Genomic DNA, 26,518 nt, shown 5'->3' on the forward strand with positions numbered 1-26,518 from the left:
TCACAGCCTCCTACCCTTGCAGTCTGAAACACAACTGCACTCTGCCACCTAGTGATCTTGGGCAAAAAGAATTGTTCCAGGTGGTATAAGCCACACAAGTTTGGGAGAGCCAATTTTGCACCAGGATTGGCGAATTGCCCCAGTTTTGTTCCCTGTTGGTATAACAGGGTTGGTGTCAGCTGCCCTGGAGAGGTTCTGCCTTCCATGGCTGTCCATAGGAAGGAAGGACCATTCTTCAATGTTTAGTGGATCCATGGCATGGTCAGGGCTCAGCTTCCAGGCTGCCAACAAGAACAGGATTCAATCCTGTAGGGAGTAGGCAGGCCTCAGTATTTCTCATGGGAGACAAGGGCTTCCCAAAGCATCAGCAGTACTTGCAGCACTTTTTTCTGGGGAGCTGGAGTAAGCAGCACCCAGAATCAAGAGTGAGTTCAGCCTGGCCTGTGGATCCAGCACAACCAGAGACTGAGAGGTAACATTGTGTGAAAGTGCAGGTCAAAGTCTGTGGGCAGCTGACTCCCCTGAGGAGTCTTCCATCAGATTACTAACACAGTGCTTCTCTGTGCTGTACCCCAACAGTCCTGGAAAGGCAGCACAATGGCATGGATGTAATGGAGAGCACAGATGGACCCACCACTTCTCCAGAAACAGAAAGACAGACCTGAGACTCTGTATTTTAGCCCCCAAAGTGACTGACACTCACATATTTGCTCTGTCCTCACTGAGACTTGGGTGAAGCTCTGACCCTGATTTTCAGGGGGAGACATTTATAACATTGGGACTCATACAGAGAGTGCCCAAGAGCCTGCATTTGCAATCCAGCAAATATTAAAAGTCTTCACAGAATTTCTATCCTGGAGACAATGCCAAAGAAAGGAAAGAGCAGCTTTCTTTCTCTTTCACTCTCTTTTAAGCAAAGGGACACCTGAAATTTGCTGAAAGACTACCACTTCTTCCTTCCTTCCTTCACAGTGTGGAGTTTTGTTTGAACTGTAAAACTGTCTCTGTAGCTTTGACTAGAGCGCACTTTGGACTTTTCATAGGGAGAAAATACAAAGGAAGATCTGCTTGGTACATAGTACATCTGACAGAGAAATTGTAAGTATTATCCATCTCCAATCCAAGCCAAGCTCTTGCCTGAAGATGTAAGACCTTTCTCCACTAGCATTCAAGACATGCAGGTGAGGCTCTTCAAAGCAGCCAGAGGCATGGGGCTGTGGGGCAGCCAAACACTCATGTGGGGTCCCCTCTGGCAGAGAGAGGCTCACCTGTCTCTGAGGAGATGTTCACCTCCACACTGAGGTCAGGAATGGGTGCTCCCTGGAAGGTAGCCACGCACAGGTAGGTGCCATAGTCGCTGAATCTCAGGTCAATAATCTCCAAGCTGCAGGTCACAGGTGGGAGCTCGGGGTCATTGCGGGTGATGAGCAACCGGTCAGAGAACCTGGCAGGCTTTCCATTCTTGTACCATGAATAGACAACCTTCTCCTGGGGGACAGCATCCACATGGCAGGAGAGCTTCAAGTCCTGGCCTAACTGGATGGTCTCACTCTCTTTGATCACATCAGGAGTGATTTGGAATGTGGCATTCTTCATGGCTGAGATGAACAGAAGTGCAAAACTGGTTAGGGATATCAAAGTATCTTGCATGGAACAGGAAAATTGTTCTTTGTTCCTCAAGAAGGCAACATTTCCATGCAAAATCTGCCCAAAGACCTCTCCCACTTATGTTCCCCCAAAACATCCCAAGTGCCTCACATCTGGCAGTCTGGGATCATCTAATTTGGGATGATGCTACAGCCCAGGATGAAGCTGCTAGCAGTGCTTGCACAGCTGCTGGTCTAGGAGCAGAGAAACTTGCACAGGCACTTCTCCAGAATATTAATTACTACTAAATATCACATTCGCCCTCAGCTGTACAAGAACAGCCAGGAGGAATGCAATTCCCCTGCTCCCTGAAAACACATGCTCAGAGTAAAACAGCAACTTACAGCGCACCAGCAGGTTCACAATCTTCTTTGCCGGGTTCCCCACGTTGTTGATGGCCGTGCAGTTGTAGTAGCCTGAGTCCTCCACACGGATCCTCCAGATGGTGAGGTTTCCTCCTTGCACAAGGCTGTTGGGAGGCATTGGGCCAGGAGAGTGGGACCAGACCACTTCTGGCTGTGGGTCACCACCCGTCAGAGAGCACTGCATAGTGATATTGTCACCGGGGTTCACCACCAGAGTCTCATTGACAGACAGCTTCAGAGCAGGTGGGGCTGGAAAAGCACAAAGAGGGACATCTCAGAGCTTGAGAAAGACCCACCCACTTGTCTGTGCATGGCTTCATGCTTTTTTTGATTTGTTCTTGTTGCTGGCTGGTTTGAATAGGAACAGCTGGAAAGATCTATGAATTGATTACAAAGATGAGGTATTTGAGAATCTAAAGCATGATCATTACCATGTCTTTGAGTGAGAACACTCTGCTCTTTTATGGCCAGGTGTTATGGGTTAATGAGAGCAGGCAGGACATTGGCAGGCAGGACCTCACACCGCCCCAGAAAACACTCTACCAGTGGTGCTTAGGCCTGGGGCACAAAGCAGCTATGACATTTTATCAGTGCTCAGTGCAGGTTCTGTATGGCTTAGGATGCATGTCAGAAGAAAAGCCCAATAAACCCACTCTGCCCATAGAGGGGTGGCAAACAGGCGACATTTGTCAGTGAAAAACCCAAGGCCTGAATTTTCTTGACTCCTGATTCAAACAACTGCAGCCAGACATGAAGGCATGGAAGCCTTTGTAGCCTTGATGGAGAGGTGAAGGAGAAGGGATAGCCTCAAAGGAGCCTGCTTGAACACAACCACTGCTTGTGCTCAGGGACAGCTGGCATTAAACCACTCTGCTCTCATTCAGAGGTCCCATCCCAAAAAGCAAGCTTTAGGGAAGGTCTATCATTAAAAAAAAAAGCTTGGAGACTCATATGGAGACCAGGACCTGTCTGCACCTTAACAGACCATAAACAGCAGTTCTGAACCTGTTCTTAATCTCCTTCACCTCCTTAGGTGTCAAACATGCTTTTCTGTACACCTGGGGGCTATCACAATCACAGCAATTCACATTCAGCTGAGCTGAAACTGATTCTAAGTGTCTAAACAACCTCTCCTTTGAATGCCCTGACACCTGATTTTTGGTTTTATTTTATTTCTGCACCCTTCTTACTACAGTTCCCTCCAGGAACTGATCCAAAATCTTTCCCTTTGTATTCTCTATTTCATTCCAGGAAAAGTCTTTCGGAGCCCCTATGAGCACTATCACTGACTCTATCCAGAGAGAGCTGAGAAAGTAGCAGTCCCCAGCAAAAAAGCAGGGAGTATGTTTTAAGTAACAGCCATAATAATGCAAAATAAGACATTGTTCCATATTCATGAAGCCTGATTTAACAGCATCATTATTTCTGCCTCTTCTCTCCCTGGACCCTGTGTTAATGAGCTGTGCTGGATTTGTGTTGGGTGTCTGAATTACAGCCCATACAAACAAGGCAAGGAGGACTCTTCTCTCCTCAGCACCAGTGCCATAATTTAGTAGCACAACTCTGCCATGCTGGGATATTGCTTTGCTGTACTGGATATAATGTCCTCCCTGGCCACTGCACATGCTATTTGTGTCAGAGGTGGCCAGCTATGCCTAAGGAAGAAGTTGGTTCTTCTGCTACCTGCACTGGCCATTTTGAGACCAGTGGTTGGAGCCTTTGAATTTTGGGAGGCCACAGCCTGCAATAAAGAGACTTTGGCAGGTCTCTTTGCAGGAGTCTTGTAAATAGTGTGCAGGGGTTATTGCTTATTAAATAGCAAAGGAAGGATTTGTATGTCCTCACCAAGCTCCAGATGCTTTCATGAGATAGTGTGAAGCCCAGAAATGCAACAGCTCAACTCACCATGGCTGGGCAGGACACATTCCTGTCACTAACTCAGCATAGCTGGCACCAAAGAGCAGCTCCTGCCCTCAGACACTGAGCTGGTCTCAGGTTCACAGTGCACAAACTGGCAGAAGCAGCACCTTGCCTGGGAATCTCCATCCATCCCTGTCTGAGACATGGAAAACCTGAGACCAGCCCATGTCCATAGAGAAGGTGTCAGAGTTGGGGAGCACAAACCAGAGGTCCTGCAGGCTCTGGTTAAGAATTAGGCCTCTTTAGGGTTGGATATGCAAATATCTGATCCATACTCATCTGGCCCAGCTCTGGGTGAGGCAACAAGTTAAACAAGTTGGCTGTGGCAACCTGCGTGGGCTACCACTCCCCACTCCCACTCCCCTCAGTAGACAGAGGTTAACAGGCTGCAGACATTGTTATGCACGAGATGATTCTCATTTATTTGTAACCTGTGGCAATTCCTTTTGTTCTTGGCTCAGAAAAGCTGCTGGTGGAGTCTGCCGAGCAGCGAGGGGACCATTAAAAACAAAGAATCGCTTTCAATTCCCTTTGAAGTCCAATTTGCTGCAGTAAAACTGCAGGAGAATTAACCAGCGGGGCGGCTTCATTTTGCAGAAATTGAGGAAGGGGGGAAAGTCAGGCTGACCCTGCTGGAGCAGGTGATGGCAGCCTGGTGCTGGGCTGGTCCTGTGGCTCTGTGGACCCAACCTGCTGCTCTGGAGCCAGGCAACAGCAACAGAACAGAGGGGGAGCAGCACATCTCCTTCCCAGCAAGGCTGCAAAGAACCCATTCCCTGCTGCAAGGCCCAAGCTGCTGAATAGAGCTTGGGAGAAGTCCATCTCCTTACCAGAGACTATGATCTGCCCAAAGGACATGGAGGAGCCAGCTGAGGAACAGCAAATGAGCTGAGGAGATTCCCCTGGTCTGACCTGACCTGACCCAACAATTCACCTCAAGGCCTGGAGTGCCTGGACTATAAATATTTAAGAGAGAGAAATTTCCAAGCATTTCAGCACCCTTTGGGCCCTTCTCAGTTATAAAGGCAAAGGCATCCTGAGTGCAGCTGCTCAGAATTCTGGGCACAGCCAAGTTTAGAGAAGCTGTGAAAGCACAAGGGGAACAGAAAAGACCTAAGCAAAAAACGAGAGAGTTAAAGAATTTCATTTAAATATTTCCTCATCTATGTACAATACTACCTACAGGGCAAGTAACCCATATAATATTTCATGTTAAATATAGTCATGCTATTTAACACAAACCCTGCTCACACAGCAATGCCAGCTTCATTTTCACTGCCAACTTTTAATACAATTTGCTAAGAACACATTTTCCATGGCCCCTTTGAGCTTGTAGTGCCACTGTAACTATGTATAAATATGCATCTATAATTAAAAAACAGGGGAAAAGAAACCAACCCTCGATAGATGTGCTTAAGAAGCTGGTGTAAATTGAGCCATATTGCTGACTTGTCATCGAGTACCTGAAAATACATTTTCCCCATTCACTTAGTATAGGGGCTGGATTGAAATGAAGAGTAGTTTCCGTGTGCTTGGGCTGGCAGGGGGAGTGGGGATGAAGAGAAATTTGATTTTCTAACTCTTCAAAGGTACAGGTACACAGGGAAGAAGAGCTGCATAATACCCCTCTCTTCATCATGAACAGAAGACAATTTTTAAAAGGAATATTTCAACATTTGCTACACTCTCATCCTGAGAGAAATTCAGCTAATAGGGTGAGTTGTTCAATACATGTTCAGAGATCTTACTACAAAGAGAATACTTTTTTTTCTGACACTAGCTATAATTCACTTTCTTAAGCTCATTATTTTTATTCCTCCTACCTAAAATGAGGCAACAATTGTTCAGCACCTTGGAACTCAACTCAGATCAATAAACATAATTTAAACAGCATCAACAATATCCCGTCAACAGTTAATAACATTAAAAAAAGTTCTGTTTCCACTGCACAAAGATGACACAAGGGATGCAAAATACTTTGTGTTACATTAGAGAGGTGAATAATTCAAACAGCTACAATGCCTTTCTCTCTGATCATGGAATACCCCAGGGCTGGAAGCAATTTCCTGATATTTACTTATTATTAGCAAATATTCTACACGCACGGGGGCTTTGCAGGTGGGGGTTTTTTATTGTGTGTGTGGTTTTGATTTGTTTTTATTTTCTTTAATGGACAGGTTGCAATCAAGTCCTTTCCAGAATTTGATACACAACACTCCGTTATCACTTATTGCACGTCAAGCAAGAGGCACCAAACTGAATCTCCTCACACCTGGAGGTGCCCTCTAGCACTGCCAGTATGAGTGTATATTTATTTATTGGGAAGGCACTGGAGATGTAGTCTTTCCAAAAACACTGGCACCAGCAGAGCCTGTTACCTGGGAGGTGCTTAGAGCACAGCCTGGCAAACCAGGCTGGAGTCACACATGGATGAATTATTTGTAAGAACTCCTGCAGCACTGCCCCACTCTAGGCTGTATCAAATCTATTTTTAAAGTCACTTAGAAATATAAATAAATAAAACAGTGTATGAATTAGAAGCTACATAGTGCCTCAACACCTACACACAGTCTATTTTAATGATCTCATGGCAGGCCTGACCAAGGCAGTGGCTGCATGCAATGCTGAGAGAAACTGGAGCAGCCACAGGACTTCCATGAGAAGGATCTGAGATCCCAGCAGCCATGTCCATGAGGTGCTGCAGGCTCTGGACAGAGGAGGAGCAATGGCTGTGGAGGAAGTGAAGGTTCAGAGGGCTGCAGGGACCCCTCATGTCCCCTCTCACCTGTGGTGTTTGTGAGCTGGAAGGTGATGGCTTTGTCAGGGATGCTGCAGACATTGCGAACAGACACCTGGCACGTGTAGCTGGCATAATCCTGAGGTCGAAGGTTCTTCAGCTTCAGGACTTTGGTTTCACCCTGGGATGTGGGAAAAACAGGGGCAAAAAATGACACAGGTGTGCAAAGCACAGATCATCATTCCAAGCCTGTATCCAACCCTGAAGTTCACAGATTACTAGGAGCTCCCATGAAAACCTTAGGGAACTGTGCAGATTTCAAGCCCCAGCTCTATATAAAGGAGACACAAAATGTTTGCAGTGGTCATTTCACCTACAGGGTTTCACAAAAGAGCCAGCAGCTGTCTGACATAACCTAAAACCACTGCCAAACAGGCCTGGGCATAATTTCTCATCAACTACTGCCAGAAACATCTTGTAGAACATGACAAACCTTAGCCATCCCAGAGCAGAATTGAGATCTAACTCTGAGACGTCAGTAGGAACCCAAAGGAAGTCACTGGGGACTCAACATTGACAAACCAGAGTAAATCAGAGCAGACTGAAGCATTAATACTGTCCTAAAGATGACAAGTTCAACAGAAATCTGCAGTACAGAAGGTAAAAAAATCAGAGAAATACTCAAAGAGCTTCCAAAACTTTCAGATCCCTCCTTTCCAGATTCTAATCTCATTTATGCTGATGTAAATCCAGAGTGACTGCAGAGACTTTGACAGCCTTTTCTCATTCTAAGGTAACAAATAAATTCACTCCCTGCACTCCATTAGTTACTGGCTTGTTATAGAAACAGAATCAAGTTGTTACATTAACCATAGACGTGTTCTGTAGATGTTTATTTGTGGAATGCAGAAAGCTCTGAGAATCATCTTATGCTTTCCACACCCTGCAACTCATATGTCTTCCACTGACAGCTTGGTGCTGTTGTTCTCCTTGAGTTTGTCTAAATCTCTTTTGGAGAACCCATTCCATAACTGCCTGCAAGTGTAAGGAGGTGTCAGCATGACAAATCCCCCTGAGGACAACCTCAAGGGACTGGACAATGAGCTCAGGAAAGCTAATATGCAGAGAGCAAGGGTGTGAAGTGAGTAAATCAGAATTATAAAACCTAGGGCACCGATAATCCTAGGAAAGTCCTGTCCCCTGAGAACTGTTGCTATGCCACACAAATTATGGTATTTATGATATGTAGGTCACCTGCATACTTACAGGGTCATATGTATCCTGTTTATTGATTAGTGAATTTAGGTATATCTGTATAAATCCTCAGTGTAAGCAAGTTTTAAAAAGCTTAAACAACAAAGTCTTCACCTTGTTTTTAATGTAAAAGGCCATTCAAACCTGATACTGATAAAGGTTTATCTCTAAGACAAGACTGCAAACTCCAGTGAGAGGGGTACTTTGTTAAACATTCCAGCAAGATTTTCCCCTTCCAACAGTGTTGCTGAGGTGTGTTTATGTTAACTTCAACTCTTACCAACCCAAACTTACAGGCTTATGCTGGTGTTAAGGAGAGGACCACAAGGGCATGCCTGTCTGAGCACAGCAGCTCCAACACCTTCTTTCAGAGCTGGGAATGACCCATCATGTCAGGAGCACTGCCTGACAGGAGCTGCAGCACGCTAGGTCATTTAAACATTAATGCTGCAATGTGGGGAATTTTTGCCAGATGCCTTATTTAGCTAGAGAAAATATCCCAAGTCCTAAGACATCCTCTCATAAAGCAACATCTCCTGCTAATTACACTGAGCCTAGTGAAAACTGGAAGAGCCCGTGGTGGCTTCCTCCAAGGCCAGGGATGTCCTAGTTGGGAGCCACATAGCACACAGACACAGCTGTCTTCAGGGCCAAACAGCAGTGCTGACCTACAGTGTTTCTGCAAATCTGCCACTAACCTGTAGCTCTCTCCTCCCTCCTCATCCAGCTGAATATTTCCATTTGGATGCCCATTTCCATGACCTACAGAGATGGCGTGTTTCAATAAAATATGAACATGACTACATTAAATTAAAGATTGCCTGGGGCATTGCTCAGAAATCAAACTCAGCCAGAATGTGCTCTGGGCCCAACTTTGGGAATGCAGGAAGGTGCTTGGGATGAAACAGGTGCCTTGGGGAGCTGCCCTTTCCACCTTTCCTCCCCACCCATGTGCTCCCTAGCAGCCTTGCTGGAAGTACTGGGGCTGATTAGCATCTAAAGGACATTCAGATCCTGAGTTCAGCTTAGGGTAACATGCCCAGAGTGCCCTGGCAAAAGAAAAGTTCCCTTCCACTTCTCATTGCATTGGCAGGCTAATTACTGGGAAGAAAGAGTTGTTTACAGGCAAAACCTGGTTGTGTAGGGGAAGTCCAACACAGGCGAGCAGGAGAAGGAGTTGTCCTTGTCACAGGACAACAGTCAGGTAGTGCCCAAGCATTTGGGCTCCTCATTACTTCTGGCCATTAGAAAAAACTCATGGATCCCACAGCAATGCCTGCCATTTGCTCACACTGCTAAACAGGAAGCTCTTCCCTGATATATGGAACCTGGGCACAAAATTAAGGAAAAAAATAGTGATGGGACATAGAGGAAATCCAATCTTGGGATTGTTGGGATTTTAGTCTCAGCCATCCAACAGCTGCAAAACCTCAGTGGGGGAGCCGTGTCTCTGCTCTCAGAGAAAGATCCTCCTAGGCCACACTCCCTCCTCCTGCTCTGCTCCTCTTGCACCCTGGGAATGTGCATGCAGAAGGAAGGTCTACCAGCCCTTCTGGAGGCAGCACTCCTTGCAGCAGCCTGCACCCTCTCCCCAGCATCACAATCCACGCAGGGAAGGAAAACCACCACCCACTACAGCACCCTGCATCTGCAAGACACTCAGCACAAGCTGGCAGAGGCTTGCTGGTTTTCACCTGTGTGTAGAGGGGTTCATAGATGTCCACACCGTTGTCCTGGCTGTGGGAAAGTGTCTCGGCTCCCCGTTTCCAGATGAAGCGGGCTGGCGGGTTGGAGTTGACGGTGCAGCGGAGGAAGACGGTCTTCTCCTGGTAGAAGCTGCCACGGACATCGCTGATGGTCTGGTGCACAGTGAGAACAGGCTCATCAAGATCTGCAAGGGAGGAGGGTGGCAGCCCTCGTCAGCAGAGCTTGGTCTGCCCGTACAGCCTGCAGAGCACATGGTGCTGCAGGTACCACTGAGGAGGGGGGAAAGTCCCACACATTTGGCTGATGACAGCTGCTGATTTAAGAGCTGATCTGAGGGCAGGTAGTACAAACGATATCTAAAGGGAACAGACAGGAGAAGCCAGAATTCTCCCACTCACCACACAGTCCTTCAGAGAATAGAAAGCAGTCTCTGGTTTGCAGTCCTCAAAAAACCCCACCTGCCTGCCATGTGTCCTAGAGCAGTGGGCTGCCTCACATTCCTCAATGGCACCCCCCTACAGAAAATCGCTACTTTCTACTTCAGTGAGAGGTCAAAAGGATCCCAGGAAGCTCTGTTCCATCATAATTACTCCATTTTCTAATTCCCAAATCTCTCCTGAAATCATGGGGCTCAGCCCAGGGCTGTGAGATGTCCACAGAAATGTCATGAGAAACCTTCAACAGAAGGAATTAATGTAAAAGATCAGGACAAGATCAAGGAGCTGAGTTGGAAAGTCATCTAGGCAGTGCAAATCTCATGGGTAGTAAGGGTAATATGAGATGCAAAACACTGTAATAGATATGTATAATTTCTCTCTCTTCCTATTAAATATCCTCTGTGTAGTTTCTTCGAAGTCTGTATCAACTATTCTTTGGCAACTTCTAGTCACTGCAACTCCATTGTACCTCCCTAAACTGATGAGATTCTTTTTTTCTCTTTCTTTTCAGAAGATGCTCCTTTCAATTCCCTTATTGTACCCACACCAGACACGCACCCACAACTCAATCTATGGTTATCAGTGGCTACACTTACAAGGACAGAAGCAATAGCCCTGCAGGAAGAGAATTTTCTCCACCCACACAGAACACAGTGCCCCCCTACAGTTGCTCACTTGCTAAAAAGGGACAATTTCCTCGGAAATTGCAGCAGGTAACAATGTTTGAACATTAAGGTAGCATGGGGGACACCTCAAAGGCAGTGGGTCTTTCTCCTCACAAAGCCACTTTGAGACTGAGGTTAAATATAAAGATCCCCTCTGACAATAACTGGCCCTCTAAAATGGAAATCAGTCCGTGTGTCTTTAAGTATGTCTTATAAGGCACCTTTTGAGCTCAAGTTGAAGCAATTTTATATTTTCAGGAGCATTATCACCACATCTCCAGCTGCAAGGAAACCAAGATACATGCACCCAGTATCTTTGTGTGCTACCAGCATGATCCTCTTCATGTGCTTAGCGCACTCATCACCTCCTGCCCTCCCATGCCACTTAGTTCTCACAATATTTTATTTTACAAATCTGTAACTTTGCAGATCTGACTCCCAGAAAGGAAGAGGGAAGCAGGGATGAGTTTCTGCTAACAAGTCATCCAAACAATGTATGCTCTCTGCTGAATCACAAGCATCAACTTGTGGGCTTGCATCTTTTAGTGAGCTGTATGCTCAGCAGACAGCAATTGTTATGAGACCTGAAATTTGTCTGCTTGACCATAGCTCAGAGATATGAGTAGAGCCATTAATGCAATAATGACAAGACACAAAATATATCCCAGAAAAAGACCTCTGCCATGGCTGAAGAAAAACATACACAGATAGAAAAGTCTCACTTCCAAACAGTGCTAACTTTATGTGGTCATAGGTGACATCAAATTATTTTGGACCAGGTCCCAGAGCACAACCTCTCTTCCTTTCCTCCTTTATTTTTCAAACTTCACATGAGTGACTCTGCAGCTACCATCCTTCTGAGACTGTTTCTCAGCAGGTAAAACATTGCCCTTACTAACCAAAGAAGCAGCTCACCATTCCAGTCTCCTGGCTCCCAGCTACTCCCTACACAGAAAACAACACCTTCTTTTTGGTTGCTAAAACATTCTTCCTTTGAATCCTTCAGCCTTCTTTTGTAGAAGTCAGCTCTAGGTCTAGCCCTCCTGAGAAAAGCTAAAATAAGACCTACGACAATGTGTATGTCCTTGGGTGTACGAGTAATGCCACTGATGTCAGTGAGCTGCTCAAATGATAAATTTGGCCCAAGGCTGTTCAAGGAGATGATCACATGGGATGTTTCATGCACAATAAAAGCTTGTAAACATTAATTCTTTTCTTTTCTTTACTTTCTCTCTCTCTCACATGGAAATACTCAGAAAAGCAGCTGCCTCTGTGCCAGTATCCAACCAATACTTTAAAGCCTCACCGACGCCCACTTGGAGCAGAGGAATATCATGCTACATGGGTTTGTGTTTCCAGTTTAATATCCTCTTGGCACCAAGGATGCTCTCTGAGCAACCTCACTGTCAAACACTGAAAGTATGACTGAGGACTAGCAGCAGCTGTCAAGGACACCAAGATACACATGAGAGTGATTACTTACCTCTAACTACAAAATGGGATGCAGGAAAAGAAGGGGTTTGTTTTCAAATTCTGGTTCATTCAGCTGAAGGTTGCCTGGGTGAGCGTTCAACAAAAACTGTGGCTTTTCCCATGTGCTCCCTTTGTACCTACTGCAAATACTAGCAGAAAATAGTCTCTCCTCCCCAAAAACCAAGTGAGCAGAACAGAGGTACAGTACCAAGTCCATCTGCAGAGTAGATGTTAGTATGAGAAAGCCCTTGGCCACCCCGTTAGCCCCACAGTTCTACAGGTCAGAGCTGCATGAGGGACCACGGGACACTACATCACTCTAGCTCCATCCTGCACCAAGGGAGCACCCTTAGGGCAGGAAGAGATTCATGGCACACTCCTGTTCCTAAAGACACAGGCCCTGGCAAGGTGTCATACTGAGCCTGGAGAAAACCAAGCATCCTTTCCAATGGAGAGTTATCATATGCCTCCACTGTATGTAGGAGAAGAAACAGGCAGAGAAGCCAAGCAGAACTAGGGCAGGTGCCAGAACTTCTCTAAACAAAGTGATGCAATGCAAATGAAAGAACACTCATCCTATCCACAGTGGCTGCTGTTGGAGCAATCCATTTCCACAGCCTAGATAGGACAGTGCCCACACTACACTACTCCAATAAAGGGTAGGGAAAGGGAGGAATAAATGGGAGCTACTCCCAGCCATATAGTACCACAGTGGATCATGAACCTGCCAAAAGCTAAGGATGCTCAAGTCGGTGGCACATTTTGTGAGGGTCACATCACAGTGGGGCTGGGCAGCAGAACTAAAAGGAAAGCAGCAGTTGCTGCCAGCAAAAAGGTCTGCCCAGACTCCAGGCATGTACTGGGGTCTTGAAGAGTGGAAGTTGTTCCACTGGCAACCAACCACAGTGCCTCTCAGCTCAGAAAGAAATGTAGAACAGCTCATGACAGGTTCAGGGACAGATTCACATGCTTTATCACACTTTACAATGCTTTAGCATCAACCTCTTTCCTTCTCAGATATATGAGTGAGGAGAGGGATTTGGTGTTACTTGGGCTGGAGAAAATTGGAATACTGGATAGTCAAGGACAATGTAATGGTAATCTTCTCCAAGAGAGCAAAACAAACTGCCTAGACATCAAATCTTGGATTTTTCCCATTTAGGGCCTTATGGAGTAAGTTCAATTTCCCTTTCTTTTGGCCACATCAGCCCAAAAATAAAGTCCAAGATAAAAAAACATTAAGAGAAACCCTCAAAACTTGAAGCCCAAGGTGGTAAACCAGTAGCAGCATCTCCAGGACTGAAGAAGGATGGGTACTAGCCAGAGAAATGTCGAGTCACCTTTGCATTACGGGCACTATGACCAACCAGGGCAATGTTGAGTCACCTCCCCTTCACCCTATCACAGCTCAGCCTCCTCAGCTGTTTTCCAGAGTTTTCAGCTCTGTTTCCAGCATGCTACAGAAGCAGCAATGCTGGGAACAGGACACTGGTTTCAGGAACACACATCTGGGGCACTGCCAGCTTCAAGAAACATTGCTTGCTTCAAGCTCTGCCAGCTTCAAAAGGAAGACAAAGAAAGCAGAAGCCACGCTCAGCTCTGCATCCCAGACAATTGTTGGGGAGCCCTGTCAGTGACAGACACCATGACTCTTAGGCAGGAATGACTCACAAGGACAGCAGAACTACACTTTGCAGGGATGGACCTGACCTCCTAGGCAAAACAGACCCTGAGGAGACCATGGCAGTCCCTCTGCAGGTGCACATGGTGCTAGGGCAGTGCAGCTCCCTGCAGCCCCGCAGCGAGGCACAGACACGCAGTAGAACTGTGGGAAGGTCTGGGGTGCCACTAAATGACTTACACTGCACATCTACTCGAATGGACTTGATGGCAGGGACCCCAACCCCATTTTCTGCTTTACAGTAATAGCGGCCCCCCTGCAGCCTTTGGATCTTCTCAATCCGAAGGGTCTCGTTAAGCACTGACGTCTCCTGGAATTTGTCCGACGCGCTGCCAGCAGTTTTGGTCCATCTCACCTGCACGACAAAAACCAGAGAAATGAAATCAGGGACACAAAATAGCCCAAGATTCAGCAGAGCTCCCTTTGGTGCTCTTCCCCCTCTTTCCTAGCTACTTCCATAAAGAGGTCCTACAGTCCCACAGCACTTCCAGACTTACCAAAGCTCAACTACTGATCTCAGCATGTCCCAGTAGCCCAGCCACTGATTCTGGTCCATTGCCAATCCCAACACCCAGGAGTCCAGGATAACCCCTCAATTCACCCAAACACACTCTGCATGTTTGCCACTCCTGCTCTGGTCCTGCAAACCCAGCAGCTTGCTCACTTTCATGCTACTGTCTGCCCAGCACAGGACTCAGCATCCAGCCTCGAGACCCCACGTGCCTGGTAGGCCACGACACTACAGCAGGCACCAGCTCACAGCTACAGAGCTTTTACTGCAGTCCACACTCATCTTTTTCTGGATAGCAAAGCAATTTCTGCTTTCTGCCTTTCCATGAGTGAGAAAATGCAGTTGCTATATGACTCTTGCCCCTTTCCCACTGGGAACCCCTGTGTATCTTATTTTTGTAAGTCATCCTTTTGCAGTACACAAGCTTTTCCTCTGCGTTTAAAGATACATAGAAAAAAAAAAGAGAGAAAAAAATCCCTTCAGATTTCAAGCTTTTCATTTCTTTGTCCTTATGTTACATGCCTTAAGATCCTGGCTTGCAGGGGCAACAGAGCTGCATGATATTTCATGGTGAATGGTGGCAAGAAGACAACAATCCTGAAGACTGAAGGGTTTCTCTTTTGTCTGGAATGAGGTACAGCCCTCACAATGAAAGAGAAAGATGGCTTTTCTCAGCCCATTGGTTTTATATATCTGCAACCTCCCTTCTAAAGGCTGCTGACCACCAGCCTCCTACTCTGGGACAATTTAAACTCTGGAACTGAGATCCAGCAAGATCAGCCAGCAGAAAGAAGAGAGACTTTTATTCAGCACTGGCCATAGATAAGATGGACCAAATACCTTGGGCACTCTGCCAGACTTTGCCTAAAGCTCACTGCCATCACCTGATTGGTGCTGATGCTCTAGAAGAAGCAGGGGAGACTCTATCCCACCCCAGAGCACCAGGCTGAGCAGATTTTTGGAGCTACTGACCATAGATTTATTCAGCCTTTGTAGGCTTATGAAATTGTTTGAGGGCCCCAAGGCTCTTGGAGTCTCCTGTTTTGAAGGACACTTCAGCCAGCTCTTTAATCTTTTCAATCACAATCTCATTTTAGTATTTTGGCCACATTTTCATGCTTTAATGACTGGCTGATAGAAAGGGAAAGAGAAGATTAAACAAAGGTTAGAATAAGAGCCTGGCTGGGGAAGAAATCAATCCATTAGGAGGGAGAGCAGAAATAGGATGCATGCCACATTTTATATATGCAGGTTCCAGTCTCCCTGGTCGTGCCTGATTCCAGGCTCTGGTGTCCCCTGTGCAGGTCTGGGCAATGACAAGCCAGAGTGTTGCCCACTAGCATGATGTCTGCAACAGGCTCTGCTCCAGAAATCTCTCTGGCTACTCAAGCTCAAATCCCTACAACCTGCCAGGACCTTTCCACACATTCAGCAACCTCAGGCAGAGCCACTACCACCAAATTGCCCATTTCTGATGCACACAGGTATCATTTGCCCATCACTGTCACAAGCCTAGGCTGGTTGTTTCTGCTGACTTGCCTCAGGTAATTTTCTTTTTGTTTCCAGGATATTCTTTTGTTAGAAAAACCATTTCAAATCCTCGCCTTTGTCATCACTTCATCGCCAAGAAGCTCCTCACAGGCAAGCCCACAGAGGCATTGGCTGGCATAAGAAGATGCATGGCTTCTTGCCACAAATATCTTTGGCAGGATTGAAAACTGGGGCTAAGCATGTATCACATGTGGCTCCCCTGAGTGTATTCTGGCACATCCAGCCTCACATCCAGCTGCCACTCCAACCATGCTCTGTCCCAGAGCTGGCAGACCCAGGCTCTAGGCCAGTACCTCTATGGACACACTCACACCAACACTGAACCTTCAGTATCTGAAGGGTGCTGAGCTGGCTGCAGGGGCCTGAGGCTGGGCAAACCTCTGGGCGCCCCAAGTAAGGACTGCAACCATTAGCCCAGCTCAGCTTTGTACCTCCCCATGGACTGTGTCTCTGGCCACAGCATGGATGTGTCCAGTGCTGCACCTCTGACTCTGCCTCTGCTTGGTGGCCACAAAGCAATGATCAGCTGGCTCTGTGGGGGGCTCAGGGGAGTGCACTACCAACAACTTCCCAAATTCCCTCAAGCAGCATCCCCCTTGGCTGTGCATCCAGAGAAGCTGAGCAATGGATGGACCATGAAGGACCAACTCCTAAGGCAAGCATAGGAAGCATCTTCTAGGATGTTCCTAGTTTGTAGTAAGAGAGTTAAAGATTTGACTTTTGACAGTTTGGGTTTCAGTTTTTGGAGGGACTTCACATACTGAAGACAAGTAGAAGGTCTTTGTAAGTTTCTGCAAAGTTTTGTGGGCTGTTTTCCACGAAAGTGAGCTTAAATGCTTCACAGCTTAACAAGCTAAGTGCCTGCAAAATGGGGCATCCCTACCCGAGCCCAACACGCAGGAGAAAACTGGACACCTCACTGCCCACAATTCTCCTCTGTGTGGAGACTCCAGAGAAGTGCCATGGGGAGCATGGGTGAGAGGTGAGGCTGGAGGCTTACCTGTGGCCGGGGGTGTCCTGTGACCAGGCACTGCAGGACCAGCGTGTCCCCCTCCCGGATCGTGTAAACGCGCTCGCTGATGTTGTCTTCCTTCACCACGCACGCTTGCCCAGCATGGATGATTTGGGCCTGGGCAGGAGCTGCAGAAAGGAAAGAAGAGGTAAAGATGGAAATGAGCAGTACCCCATCTCCTTGTGCCCACTGCCCAGGGTGGCTTCTCCCAACTCTTAAGCCACAGAGGGGAAGATCCAGGCAGTTCTGGGAATGAGTAATGGAATTCCTAGGAGATATATTATTAAGCAATTTTTCCCATTTTCTGAGTGACTACTATTTAAAAACTTTTGGTTGGGATGAGCAGCTCTAGACACTGAAAAGCAGAATATGGAGCTTTTTTGGGGTGGACCCTCCTGCATGGGTTGAGGACTAAAAATTTCCTGCTGTTGTCTCTCCCAGAAAGGAGCGTGTGCAAGCAGCTATAGTAAGGACCTGGTCAAATCCCAACTGCTCCATGCCTGTCTAAAATAAGTCTGATTACTATCATTTACCTTGCAGGGGGCTGGGATAACTACTGAGCAGAGACAGAAAGGGCCCTGAAGCTGTGTACAGCTATTAGCACATATCCCAAGAACAGGCACAGCACACACTGCAGGAAAAACAAGTCTTCCCCATATGAAACAGCAGCCTGTCTCAGCCCTGAGCCAGAGGAAACAGCCTCAGCAAGACCAGAGGACTCCATAATCTGTAGGGACTTCTCCACCTAAGGCTGCTAATGGAGACCAACTACTGCCAGTCCAGCCAGGAAAATGGGTGAAGACCAGTGCAGTGGAAAAGTAATAGACAGAAAGCTCCCAAAACAAGGTTATAAAATGCCACGACCCCAAAAAGCACCTATAGCTCATATCACCCCTGATGAGAAACAGGAAGACACAAGCTCTAGCAAAACAGGATTTAATAAAGAAAAAAGCCTCAGCTCTGAAATTCTGTGCAAACAGCCTTTGGCTCCTACTCCAAAGTGTTTGTGTGATCAGAGAAGTGGCTGAGATGCTTTGAAGGTGACTGGGCAGCCCAGCTGCACATCTGTGTTTGTTTGAGAGGGAAACTCCAGCTGCACTTCAAGATACAGAGAAACCCACAAACATGCCTAAGAGTTGGTGTCTCCCTGACAATCTCCTGTGATACAGACACAGCCTGCTAGAATGCTTTCAGGTGACTCTGGTGTCACAGCTCTAGCTCCCATTAGTAGAATACAAAAAAATGAACAAACCACAGAGGACATGATCAAAGGGTTTAAAGCAATGAGCCTTAGAGCACCTTTCAAACAAGAATAAATTTTGCACAACCTGTTAAAGCTGAACCAAGCACCCACTTTTTCCTGAAGGTTAGTTGAGCTTCAAAGACTGCCTTTTAAAAAATTATTTTCATTCGCTTGGGATGACCAAAATGCTCTAGTCCAAATCACCAGGGCAAGAGAAGTGCTCAGGGTTTTGCTGGTTTAATCCACCAGCAGAACAGACATCAGGACAGGCTGGTCTTGGGCAGTGGAGAAGATCTGCCTTTGACATCAGCCTTTATAAAGTGCTGTCACCACAATGCACTGACCAAGCAGCAGGGACATGAGAGTGGACTCAGGGCCAGTGGGAAACTGCCCTTGCTGTTGGGGTTTTACAGCCTGCCATGGCCACCCAGCATCCAGGCAGCAGCACTGCACATACAGCAAGCTAATCTCTCATTTTCCATCTCTTTCATCTTTCCAGCATGGTGGTACTTTGTTAAAATCATTATTATTCTCCAAACTGTTGACAAACAGAAGCAACATGTCTACTTGAATAATATGATGGCACAAACATGGACAAATCCCTCAGCCTCTACCATCTTCCCCTTCTGCAGGCCTCCCAGGATGCCTACCATCACTCAGGCACCATGGAATGCCAAAACTGACTGTTGAGGCTTCAGTGACACAACTGAGCAGATGAGTGACCTTCCCCTGGCTGGATGGCAGAGAGTCTTGTTGAACCCAGGAGAAAGCACAAACCAGGATAATGTGCTTACACACATCTGTGTGTTGGTACACACATACATGTGTGGACATACATGCAGACATGCAAATGCATTAATTAAAATAGTGATTTATCAGGAAAAGACATCACGAATACAACAATTGCAGGGGAGGAATTCAGAAGCCTCCATAACTTTTGTTAATACACCTTGATCCAAATGACAGCCTCTTGTGCTGTTTCAGCCCTCAGATCAGTTTTCTGCAGATCTGCCATAACACCTTGAGCTCCACTTTAGTGCAGAGCTGTGCTTACAGGGCAGAGACGCAGGCTGTGATGCTGATTGATCTCTGCTGAATAAAAGAGACTCCATCCTTTCCCATCTCATGCCACATTCCCCCAACCCCCAAACTGTGCTGCCTGCATTTCAGCAGGGTCCTGGCACCCTGAAACAGCAAGGCTGTGGTAACCTCTCTTCACAGTCTCTGGGCTGCATTTGCCAGCTGGTGGCTCTATTCTCCCTTTGCAAACATGACCTTGCTGTAAACACTAATTTCCAGACACCCCATGGAGAATCAGAACATTTATCTGCAGCTCTAGCTCCCAGTTAAATGGTGCTCTTAAGTTGCTCTTACTGTACCCCATATGGTATACAAAGTAAGCATTGCAACTTTCACTCCTCCCTTTGTCTATTCCACTTCCATTATTTCACTTGTTTTGTGTAAATCTTTTCCACCACTCGTCCACTCTTCCACATGGGGAACTTCCACAGCAAAATCATTAGGTAGACTGGATAGGATTAAAAGGTTTTTGTGCAACTATTCTGGTGCCAAAATGCCTTGGTGTAATTTGCTGGCACATCCCCGAGTTTGAGAGAAACATTATTTAAACTAATCCTTGTAAGGCACTAGACTACAACAAAATGACAGCCTGGGGATAAGCCCTGGGTCATAATTTTGTCCTCTTCTCCCAAATTCTCCCTGGATAAACTAAGCTGTAATGAAGCTTACAAGCAAGGGGACACAAATCTGGCTTTGTTTGCAGGTGTCTGAAATTCCTCGTGTCACCATCACTAACACCTTTCAGTAAAATCATTGGAAAGGGACATCACTTTAAGGGAACCTCCACCACTTAAGCTGTAACATTTCTCTGGCAATAACAGCACCAGGTTCTCAGCAGAACAACCATCATTTTTCCAGGTCTTAAACCCCATGTGAACCCAGATCTCTCCAAAGGGAGCTCAGAAAGGTTGGGGTTGTCTTAGAAAGAAAAGCACTCAGGTAGAGGCACAGGAACATGAGACACTGCCTCTGGTTTAGCTTTAACTTGACATAAGTGGGTGGGGGCTGAGCAGTGAACAAACCTAGCTCTTTGGGGACTGCAATAAGTAACAAGATGAGACTCAGGAAGGTCTCTGTTTCAAGCTCAGCCTGCCACAGCACACAAAGGCTGGGAAAGTCTCCTCATGCTGTATTACAGATGGGCAGAGAGACTGCAAGGATTAATTGCACTTTTAATGTGCTTGAACAGAAGGAATACATTATTGTTTGACATCACCCCACGTCTCCTGGAGGATTTTAGCATGCAGACAGCTTGCACACTGCCAGCACAACAGGATGGCAGGACCATGTCTGTGAGAGTAAGAGTTCCACAGAAGGCCCTTAGGAAGGCAGAGAAAGGCTGGAGATGAAGGAGCAACCACAGCCATTCTCAGCAGTGCTCCACACAGAACAACTCTTCTACAGAGACAGCTTCCCCTGCTGAGTCCTTCTGGGGCAGAATGCCTCACCTCAGGCCAGCCAGCCCCAAAGCAGAGGTCCAAGAAGGCCTCTAATGGCCTCTGTGGGGGTAGAAGGGACAGATTGTTCCCAGGAGTTTCGAGGGACAGAGGTATCATTACTTTTATTCCACTTTCAGGTAAGACATCAGCTTAGGAAAGGCTCTCAATACAAACTCCTGCAGAAAAACTAGGCCAGTCACATATTGAGTGTCAGATGCTTTAGAAGGAAAAAAAAAAAACCAGACTATGAACATGCAGCATTAGGTCCTTGCTCAGAAAATGGCTGGTCTGTAATGCATTTGGCCTCTGCATCAAGATTTCCTACTATGCTTTCACTTGATATATTTACACATTAAAACAAAAGGAAATTGAAGTGGATAAAATAACTTTATTCCCAGTGCAGTGTACTGTACAATGTTATTATTACCATAACCTGGAAAGTTTATGAGACTCTTGGTGCTTAGAGGTTGCTAATACCATGAAAATGTAGAAAAGGAGAGAGAAATGGTCTTTTGGAAAGGACTGAGTCATCTGTATTTGGTTCACAGGTCTGGCCATTAATCTTTTTGAACCCCAGATATCATCAGTATAATGACAACGATGAGAGCTGCCTCACAGAGAGGATGGTGAGTGACAGATACTGCTCTGACACTCCCTCAGTCACTGTCAGCACAGGGGCAGCTGCTGCCCTGTTTTGCAGCACAGCACCTACTGCACTTCTCTGCTGCCTGCTCAGCCCTCTAACACAGCCATCACTGTTTGACTGTCCCACCACCACCCCTGCCACCTGCACGTCCTGCTGACTGCCTCAAGGACGGAGAATGTTCATCTCCAAAGCTGCTGGGCCAATACATGCAACTGAACACACAGGGGCACAGAATCCACCTCTGCCACCATCCTCCTCCAGGGTGGGGAGAGAGGGAAGCTGCACCTGGAGCCTTCCTCTTCCTCAGCCTGAATCTACCACCCTGCTTTGCAAGGCAAGCACTGATCTTCCAGGCATCTGGTGCAGACATAACTCAGTCTCTTCTGCACATACCCTAGGCATAGAAGCCAAGGTCCTTCCCATTCCTGTTCACAGGCTCCCTGGACTCACACTGCTTAGTTGCACTCAAAGAAGGAGGGCAGCAGCTGCTAATCTGCAGTTTAAACCTCTTAAGAACCTGTCTGCCTCCCTTCCTCACCTTTCCCATCCTAAGTGGCATGTAACAGATGGATCCTGAAGGCAATTCCTAGAAATGGGAAAACACACAGTATTTATGGACCACAGTGGGTTTGAACAAGCATTTCCCTAAGGAAATCCACATGTGGAATTTCGCTGCCAGGAGCTGCCTCTCCAGGCCCTGCCCTGCAGCACTGTTATTACAGACCATGCACCCAGGGCAGCTCAGGCTTCCAAGGTGCTGCTGGTAGCGTTTTATCCCATCTGCTCATGCAGTGCACAGAGCTGCCTGGAGAGCAGGGGCACTCAAACACAGAGAGGAAGGGGTCATGTCCCCTCAGCAGAGCACAAAGGAAAGGCAGCACACCTGTAAAGGGAAGAGATGAGCTAGCAACACTCAGCAGCAGCAAGGATGCTCTAGTACAACGGGAAGGGTCTGCAGGGGCAGCATCCTGATGGCCAAACAGAACACCCTGCTCTGGGAGGGGATGGGCACTGCCCTGATGTGTGCTCCAGCACTGCTCAGCTGGTCTCATTGATTGCTCCACTAGGGATGAAGACCACAGGCTTTGCTGAAACTTTAAACAAAACAAATTAACCAGGCCAGATCCAGCCCACAATGCAGGGCACAGTATCGATGGGCCATTTGAAAAGGAGAATTCACTCCAGCTTGAGGACAATTATGGAAATAATAATACACAATCAGTGTCCATTAACACTGTCAGCAGGGCTGTGGATCAATATTGTATTAATGGCTGAAGAAAAACCAGCCATACCCATCAGGCAGCAGTTAAGACCAGCACAAGAGAGAGGGACAGAGGTGGCAGTGGGTGGGTGTAATCGAGCTCAGCCTTTGGATGTTTTTGTGCAGCCTGCCCAGGGGAGCCCATATTCCAAACCAAGTGTCAGCACCATTTTCCAGACACATTCCCTGGCTGCTTGCCCAGGAGCCTCCTGCTCCTCACCTCAGCCCCTCACAGCCTCTTTGCCCAGTGCAATGGCAAAGGGAGCCCAGTCCTTACAGGGAACTTTCCCCATGGGACGGGCTTGGTACAGCTCAGTGTGATTAAACTCCAACTTTTAACACAAGGCCAGGCTGGTCCCCCAGCACAGAGAGAGGCAATGCAGAAAGCCCAGGGACAGCTGAGGATCAAAGCGCATCCATAGTCCTGCATCTCCTCCCATTCCTATGACCTGTGTCTCGCCCAGCTCCTCCTGGTGACTCTTCCAGGTCATGTGCTGCCTTGGGCAGCTCTGTGCTACCACAGTACTGTGCTAAAGCAAAAGGCATCAGGAAGCCCTCCCTGCCTACTGACACTAAGGGGTACAACCCCAAACAAGGCAGATCTCCACTGAGGCTCTTTTGTTCTCACACCCTGGTGTTCTCACTGCAGCCCAAACCACATATGCTCAAAAAAAAAAAAAAAAAAAAGGCTGATCAGGAAACACATCACAGATTTGTCCGTGGCAAAATGTCTCTGACTCCTTTGCTGTTTATACACTCATCATGATTAAAACACAAACATCAACGCACTCACAAAAAAAAACGACATCCAAGATATGCAAAGAACAATGTCTGACCCCACACCACACTTCACAGCTACTCTTGAGCAAGAAGAAAAAAATAAAATTTTCAATGAGAAGTGCACAGAGAAATTACAGAGGTGTGGAAAGTAATCACAAAAGAGCACGAAACTTGGCTACTTGAAACAGCACGGGATTTTTCTTCACTTGGAAGAGACCAAGACTATGTCTTTACATCTCTGTCTGATTGCATCTCCAGAAATCGAGTTTCTTTTCATAAAGCTCAGCCAGATGATTTCCACAGTCTCAAAATAACTTTTTGCTTAATCAATGTCACTTCCTTGAAGCATCTCTATAATTTTGTTTATTTTAGAAAAACTCCAGCAATGAGAGATGTCATGAATAGCAGGTACAACCCCCAGTGACTGCAACACCTGCTCCTGAGACCACTGTTCAACTTTAAACCAAAGCAGATGATGTGCTTTACTAAAGTATCAGTTACCAGATCATCACTGATCACCTCAATCCCCAACTCCACTGCCTGCAGCAGCTCACTAACTTTCCTAGATGTTCCCAAAATATTCTTACATAGATCCACCTAACTGCAAGAGTGCTAAGTAGAAGTGCAAAATTGATCAGCAACTTTGTTTGATAAGAACGGAATGACAGATATTACAGACACAGAACATGATGGTGGCATAAACTCTACATTACTGCCTAACTCTTATGCCTGAATGGAATTTCTACAGACAACTCAATGCCAGCAATATGAAGTAGCTTGTCTTTAAATCTTTAGGGGCTCCAGATACAGCAGCAGTCAGAGCCTGCACCTCAGCAACATTGTCCTGGAAGATTCCAGCTATGGTTGGGAAAAGAAAAAAGCATGCCTGTCTTATAATGGCCTTAAAAGAGACTTTATCATCTTTCCCAACCCACCTCCTGCTGTGCCAGCTACAGAGCCTGACCTGTATCTCTAAATCTGGTACAAAACCCAATGAGCCACAGAGCCACACTTGGGTGAGGAGATGCTGCCAAGCTGATTGCTCAAAATATTGCACATTTCTTCTCTGGTTGCTACTTAAATCTCCTGAGTATTTTAGGGGAAAACACAAATCAGGCAACCAGCCTGGGGGAGAAATCCTTTAATCTACAAGATACAGACCACTAATAGAATGACTTGTTTGTCAGCTGGTGAAATACCCACAAATGAAACAGTCCAGTCAGGGAAAAATGGGCTGCAAAGAGAAGAACTCAATTGGACATGGGCAGCACAGACCTTGTTTATCTGACCCCTGTGCTGCAGGAACAGGTGAGTACTGCAGGACAGGTGAGCACCAGGCTCCTTGGTAGATTTGATCATTTGTCTCCTCTATGTAAACTCCCACCAGGTCTCCAGTCCCCTGAGCCAGTCTCCAGCTGCTCCATGCACCACCACCCTCTGAAGGGCAATGAACAGCTACAGGCATCCAGAAAGTCTGCAGCCCTCTGGCCTTTGGTTTCAGCTTTCACTGTGCCCATGCCAGGGGCCAGCTCACCAGAGAGCCAAGGCTGGCTCAGATGGAGATGAAACTCACACTTCTGCTCCCCCTCTTCTGCCTCTCTGTCACAGCACCACTGAAGCTGCATAGCCCCACTCAGACAGGGAGAATGCCTTTCACAGACATGCTGCAGCTTGCCAGCACTCCTAGCAAAGTCCAATAGATGATGTCCCCACCATCTGCTGCTAATAACTTGTTCAGGCAAATGGGCTTTGTCTGAATGGTCCCAAGGGCTCTACCCTCTCTCCTCTGAATTCAAGATCAGCTCATTTCTGAAGCACCACTGGTGCTGCTTCTTCTGCTTTTTCTCCCTTTTTATGCTTTGAACCCCTTTGGTACAACAGTGACTCTTCAACAAAGAGGTCTATGTGCACAAATCTTTAAACCAGAATACTTTGAAACTCATCTGTTGTTTCATGGCTGGATCATTTGACATAGGAGATAAAAGGAGAGCACAACACAGACACTTCAATCCTTCAAAATGGGGGAAAAAAGTCAATTTGCTAATCATCTGTCGACTAGATTAGCAGCAAAGGTGCATGAACTCCAATCAATGAATAACTACAGGCTCCTTTTCATATCAAAACCAGAAAAAAATATCAGATGACAGCTGTTGTTCCTGAATCATGAAAAATAAGGCAAAGCAGAGGCAGTGGTTTCAAACTGGATTCCCTAGCTAGTGGGACACAGGGGGAATGCCCCAGACTTCACTGGTGAAAAAAGAGTCACACCCACATGCTAAAATCCACTCTGGAAACACAGGAAGAGAAACGAATTCAAGCTCCAAGTGTACCAAAAACAATGAGAGAAGAAATAGAACAAAAATCAAACCAGTATGTAGTCTAAGTACACTACCAGAAATTGCATTAGAATAGAAGTATTTCCATGAAACATCAGCTCATGCTGTTCAAAATGCTAAACCCTGAGGTACAAATTCTTCAGTGCTGAGGTGGAAACTGGAGGCTGGTGGGCAGAAGGACTGACAGAGAAGAGCTGCCAAAGGAGAGGACTCCTCTCTACATGGGGAGCCAAGGGGAGGATGCATGCTCAGGACTGCAAGCCCCAGAGGGTGGCTGTGCAGACATGGGGCAGCAAAGCAAGGCACTGACTACCTGGTGCCCCAGCTCTCCTGAAAACGTCCCTATGTACATGCCCAAAGCAGCTCCACCACTGCCAGGAGAGTTTCTGCAGAGGCACAGAGCTCTGTGCAGACCACAAAGCCCCTCTGCAAGGCTGGGTAAATACTCAGGCACCGAATCAATGCTGAATCCTCACCTGTCACAGCTCCACTGCTTCCAGGGCCCCATCCAGACGGCTCAGAGTGAGCTGGGGATGTGAGAGCAATCATGCCATGATGGCACTGCAAACATTCTCTTCACGCAGGAGAGGAAAGATTCAACAAATGGCCATGTTTACCTACTGCTATCCCCATCTTCCAAGGAAAGCAAAAGGCTATTTCAATTGTGAAACAGAGGGCAGGAGGGGGGGCAGGGAAATGAGAGCAGGAGAGAGAAAGGAGAGCATGAGAGCAGGGGAACGAGAGCAAGAGCCATAAGAAAACTCCACTGAAAT

The 26,518-nt window shown here is 46.8% G+C and overlaps 1 protein-coding gene across 2 annotated transcripts in view; it reads right to left on the minus strand.

Annotated features, from left to right (window-relative positions):
- The window catches only part of MDGA1 (MAM domain containing glycosylphosphatidylinositol anchor 1), a 137,392-nt gene that overhangs the window by 70,438 nt on the left and 40,436 nt on the right, over nt 1–26,518 (minus strand). For both annotated transcript variants that reach the window (XM_079298385.1, XM_079298384.1), the window contains exons 2-7: nt 16,949–17,088; nt 14,067–14,241; nt 9,618–9,814; nt 6,718–6,850; nt 1,992–2,261; nt 1,269–1,598 (exon numbers count right to left, since the gene is read on the minus strand). In XM_079298385.1, coding sequence (XP_079154511.1) covers nt 1,269–1,598; nt 1,992–2,261; nt 6,718–6,850; nt 9,618–9,814; nt 14,067–14,241; nt 16,949–17,088 — 1,245 coding nt within the window. The remainder of the gene's footprint in view (nt 1–1,268; nt 1,599–1,991; nt 2,262–6,717; nt 6,851–9,617; nt 9,815–14,066; nt 14,242–16,948; nt 17,089–26,518) is intronic.

Source organism: Erithacus rubecula (genome assembly GCF_903797595.1).
Source record: "Erithacus rubecula genome assembly, chromosome: 2".
Taxonomy (NCBI): Eukaryota; Metazoa; Chordata; class Aves; order Passeriformes; family Muscicapidae; genus Erithacus; species Erithacus rubecula.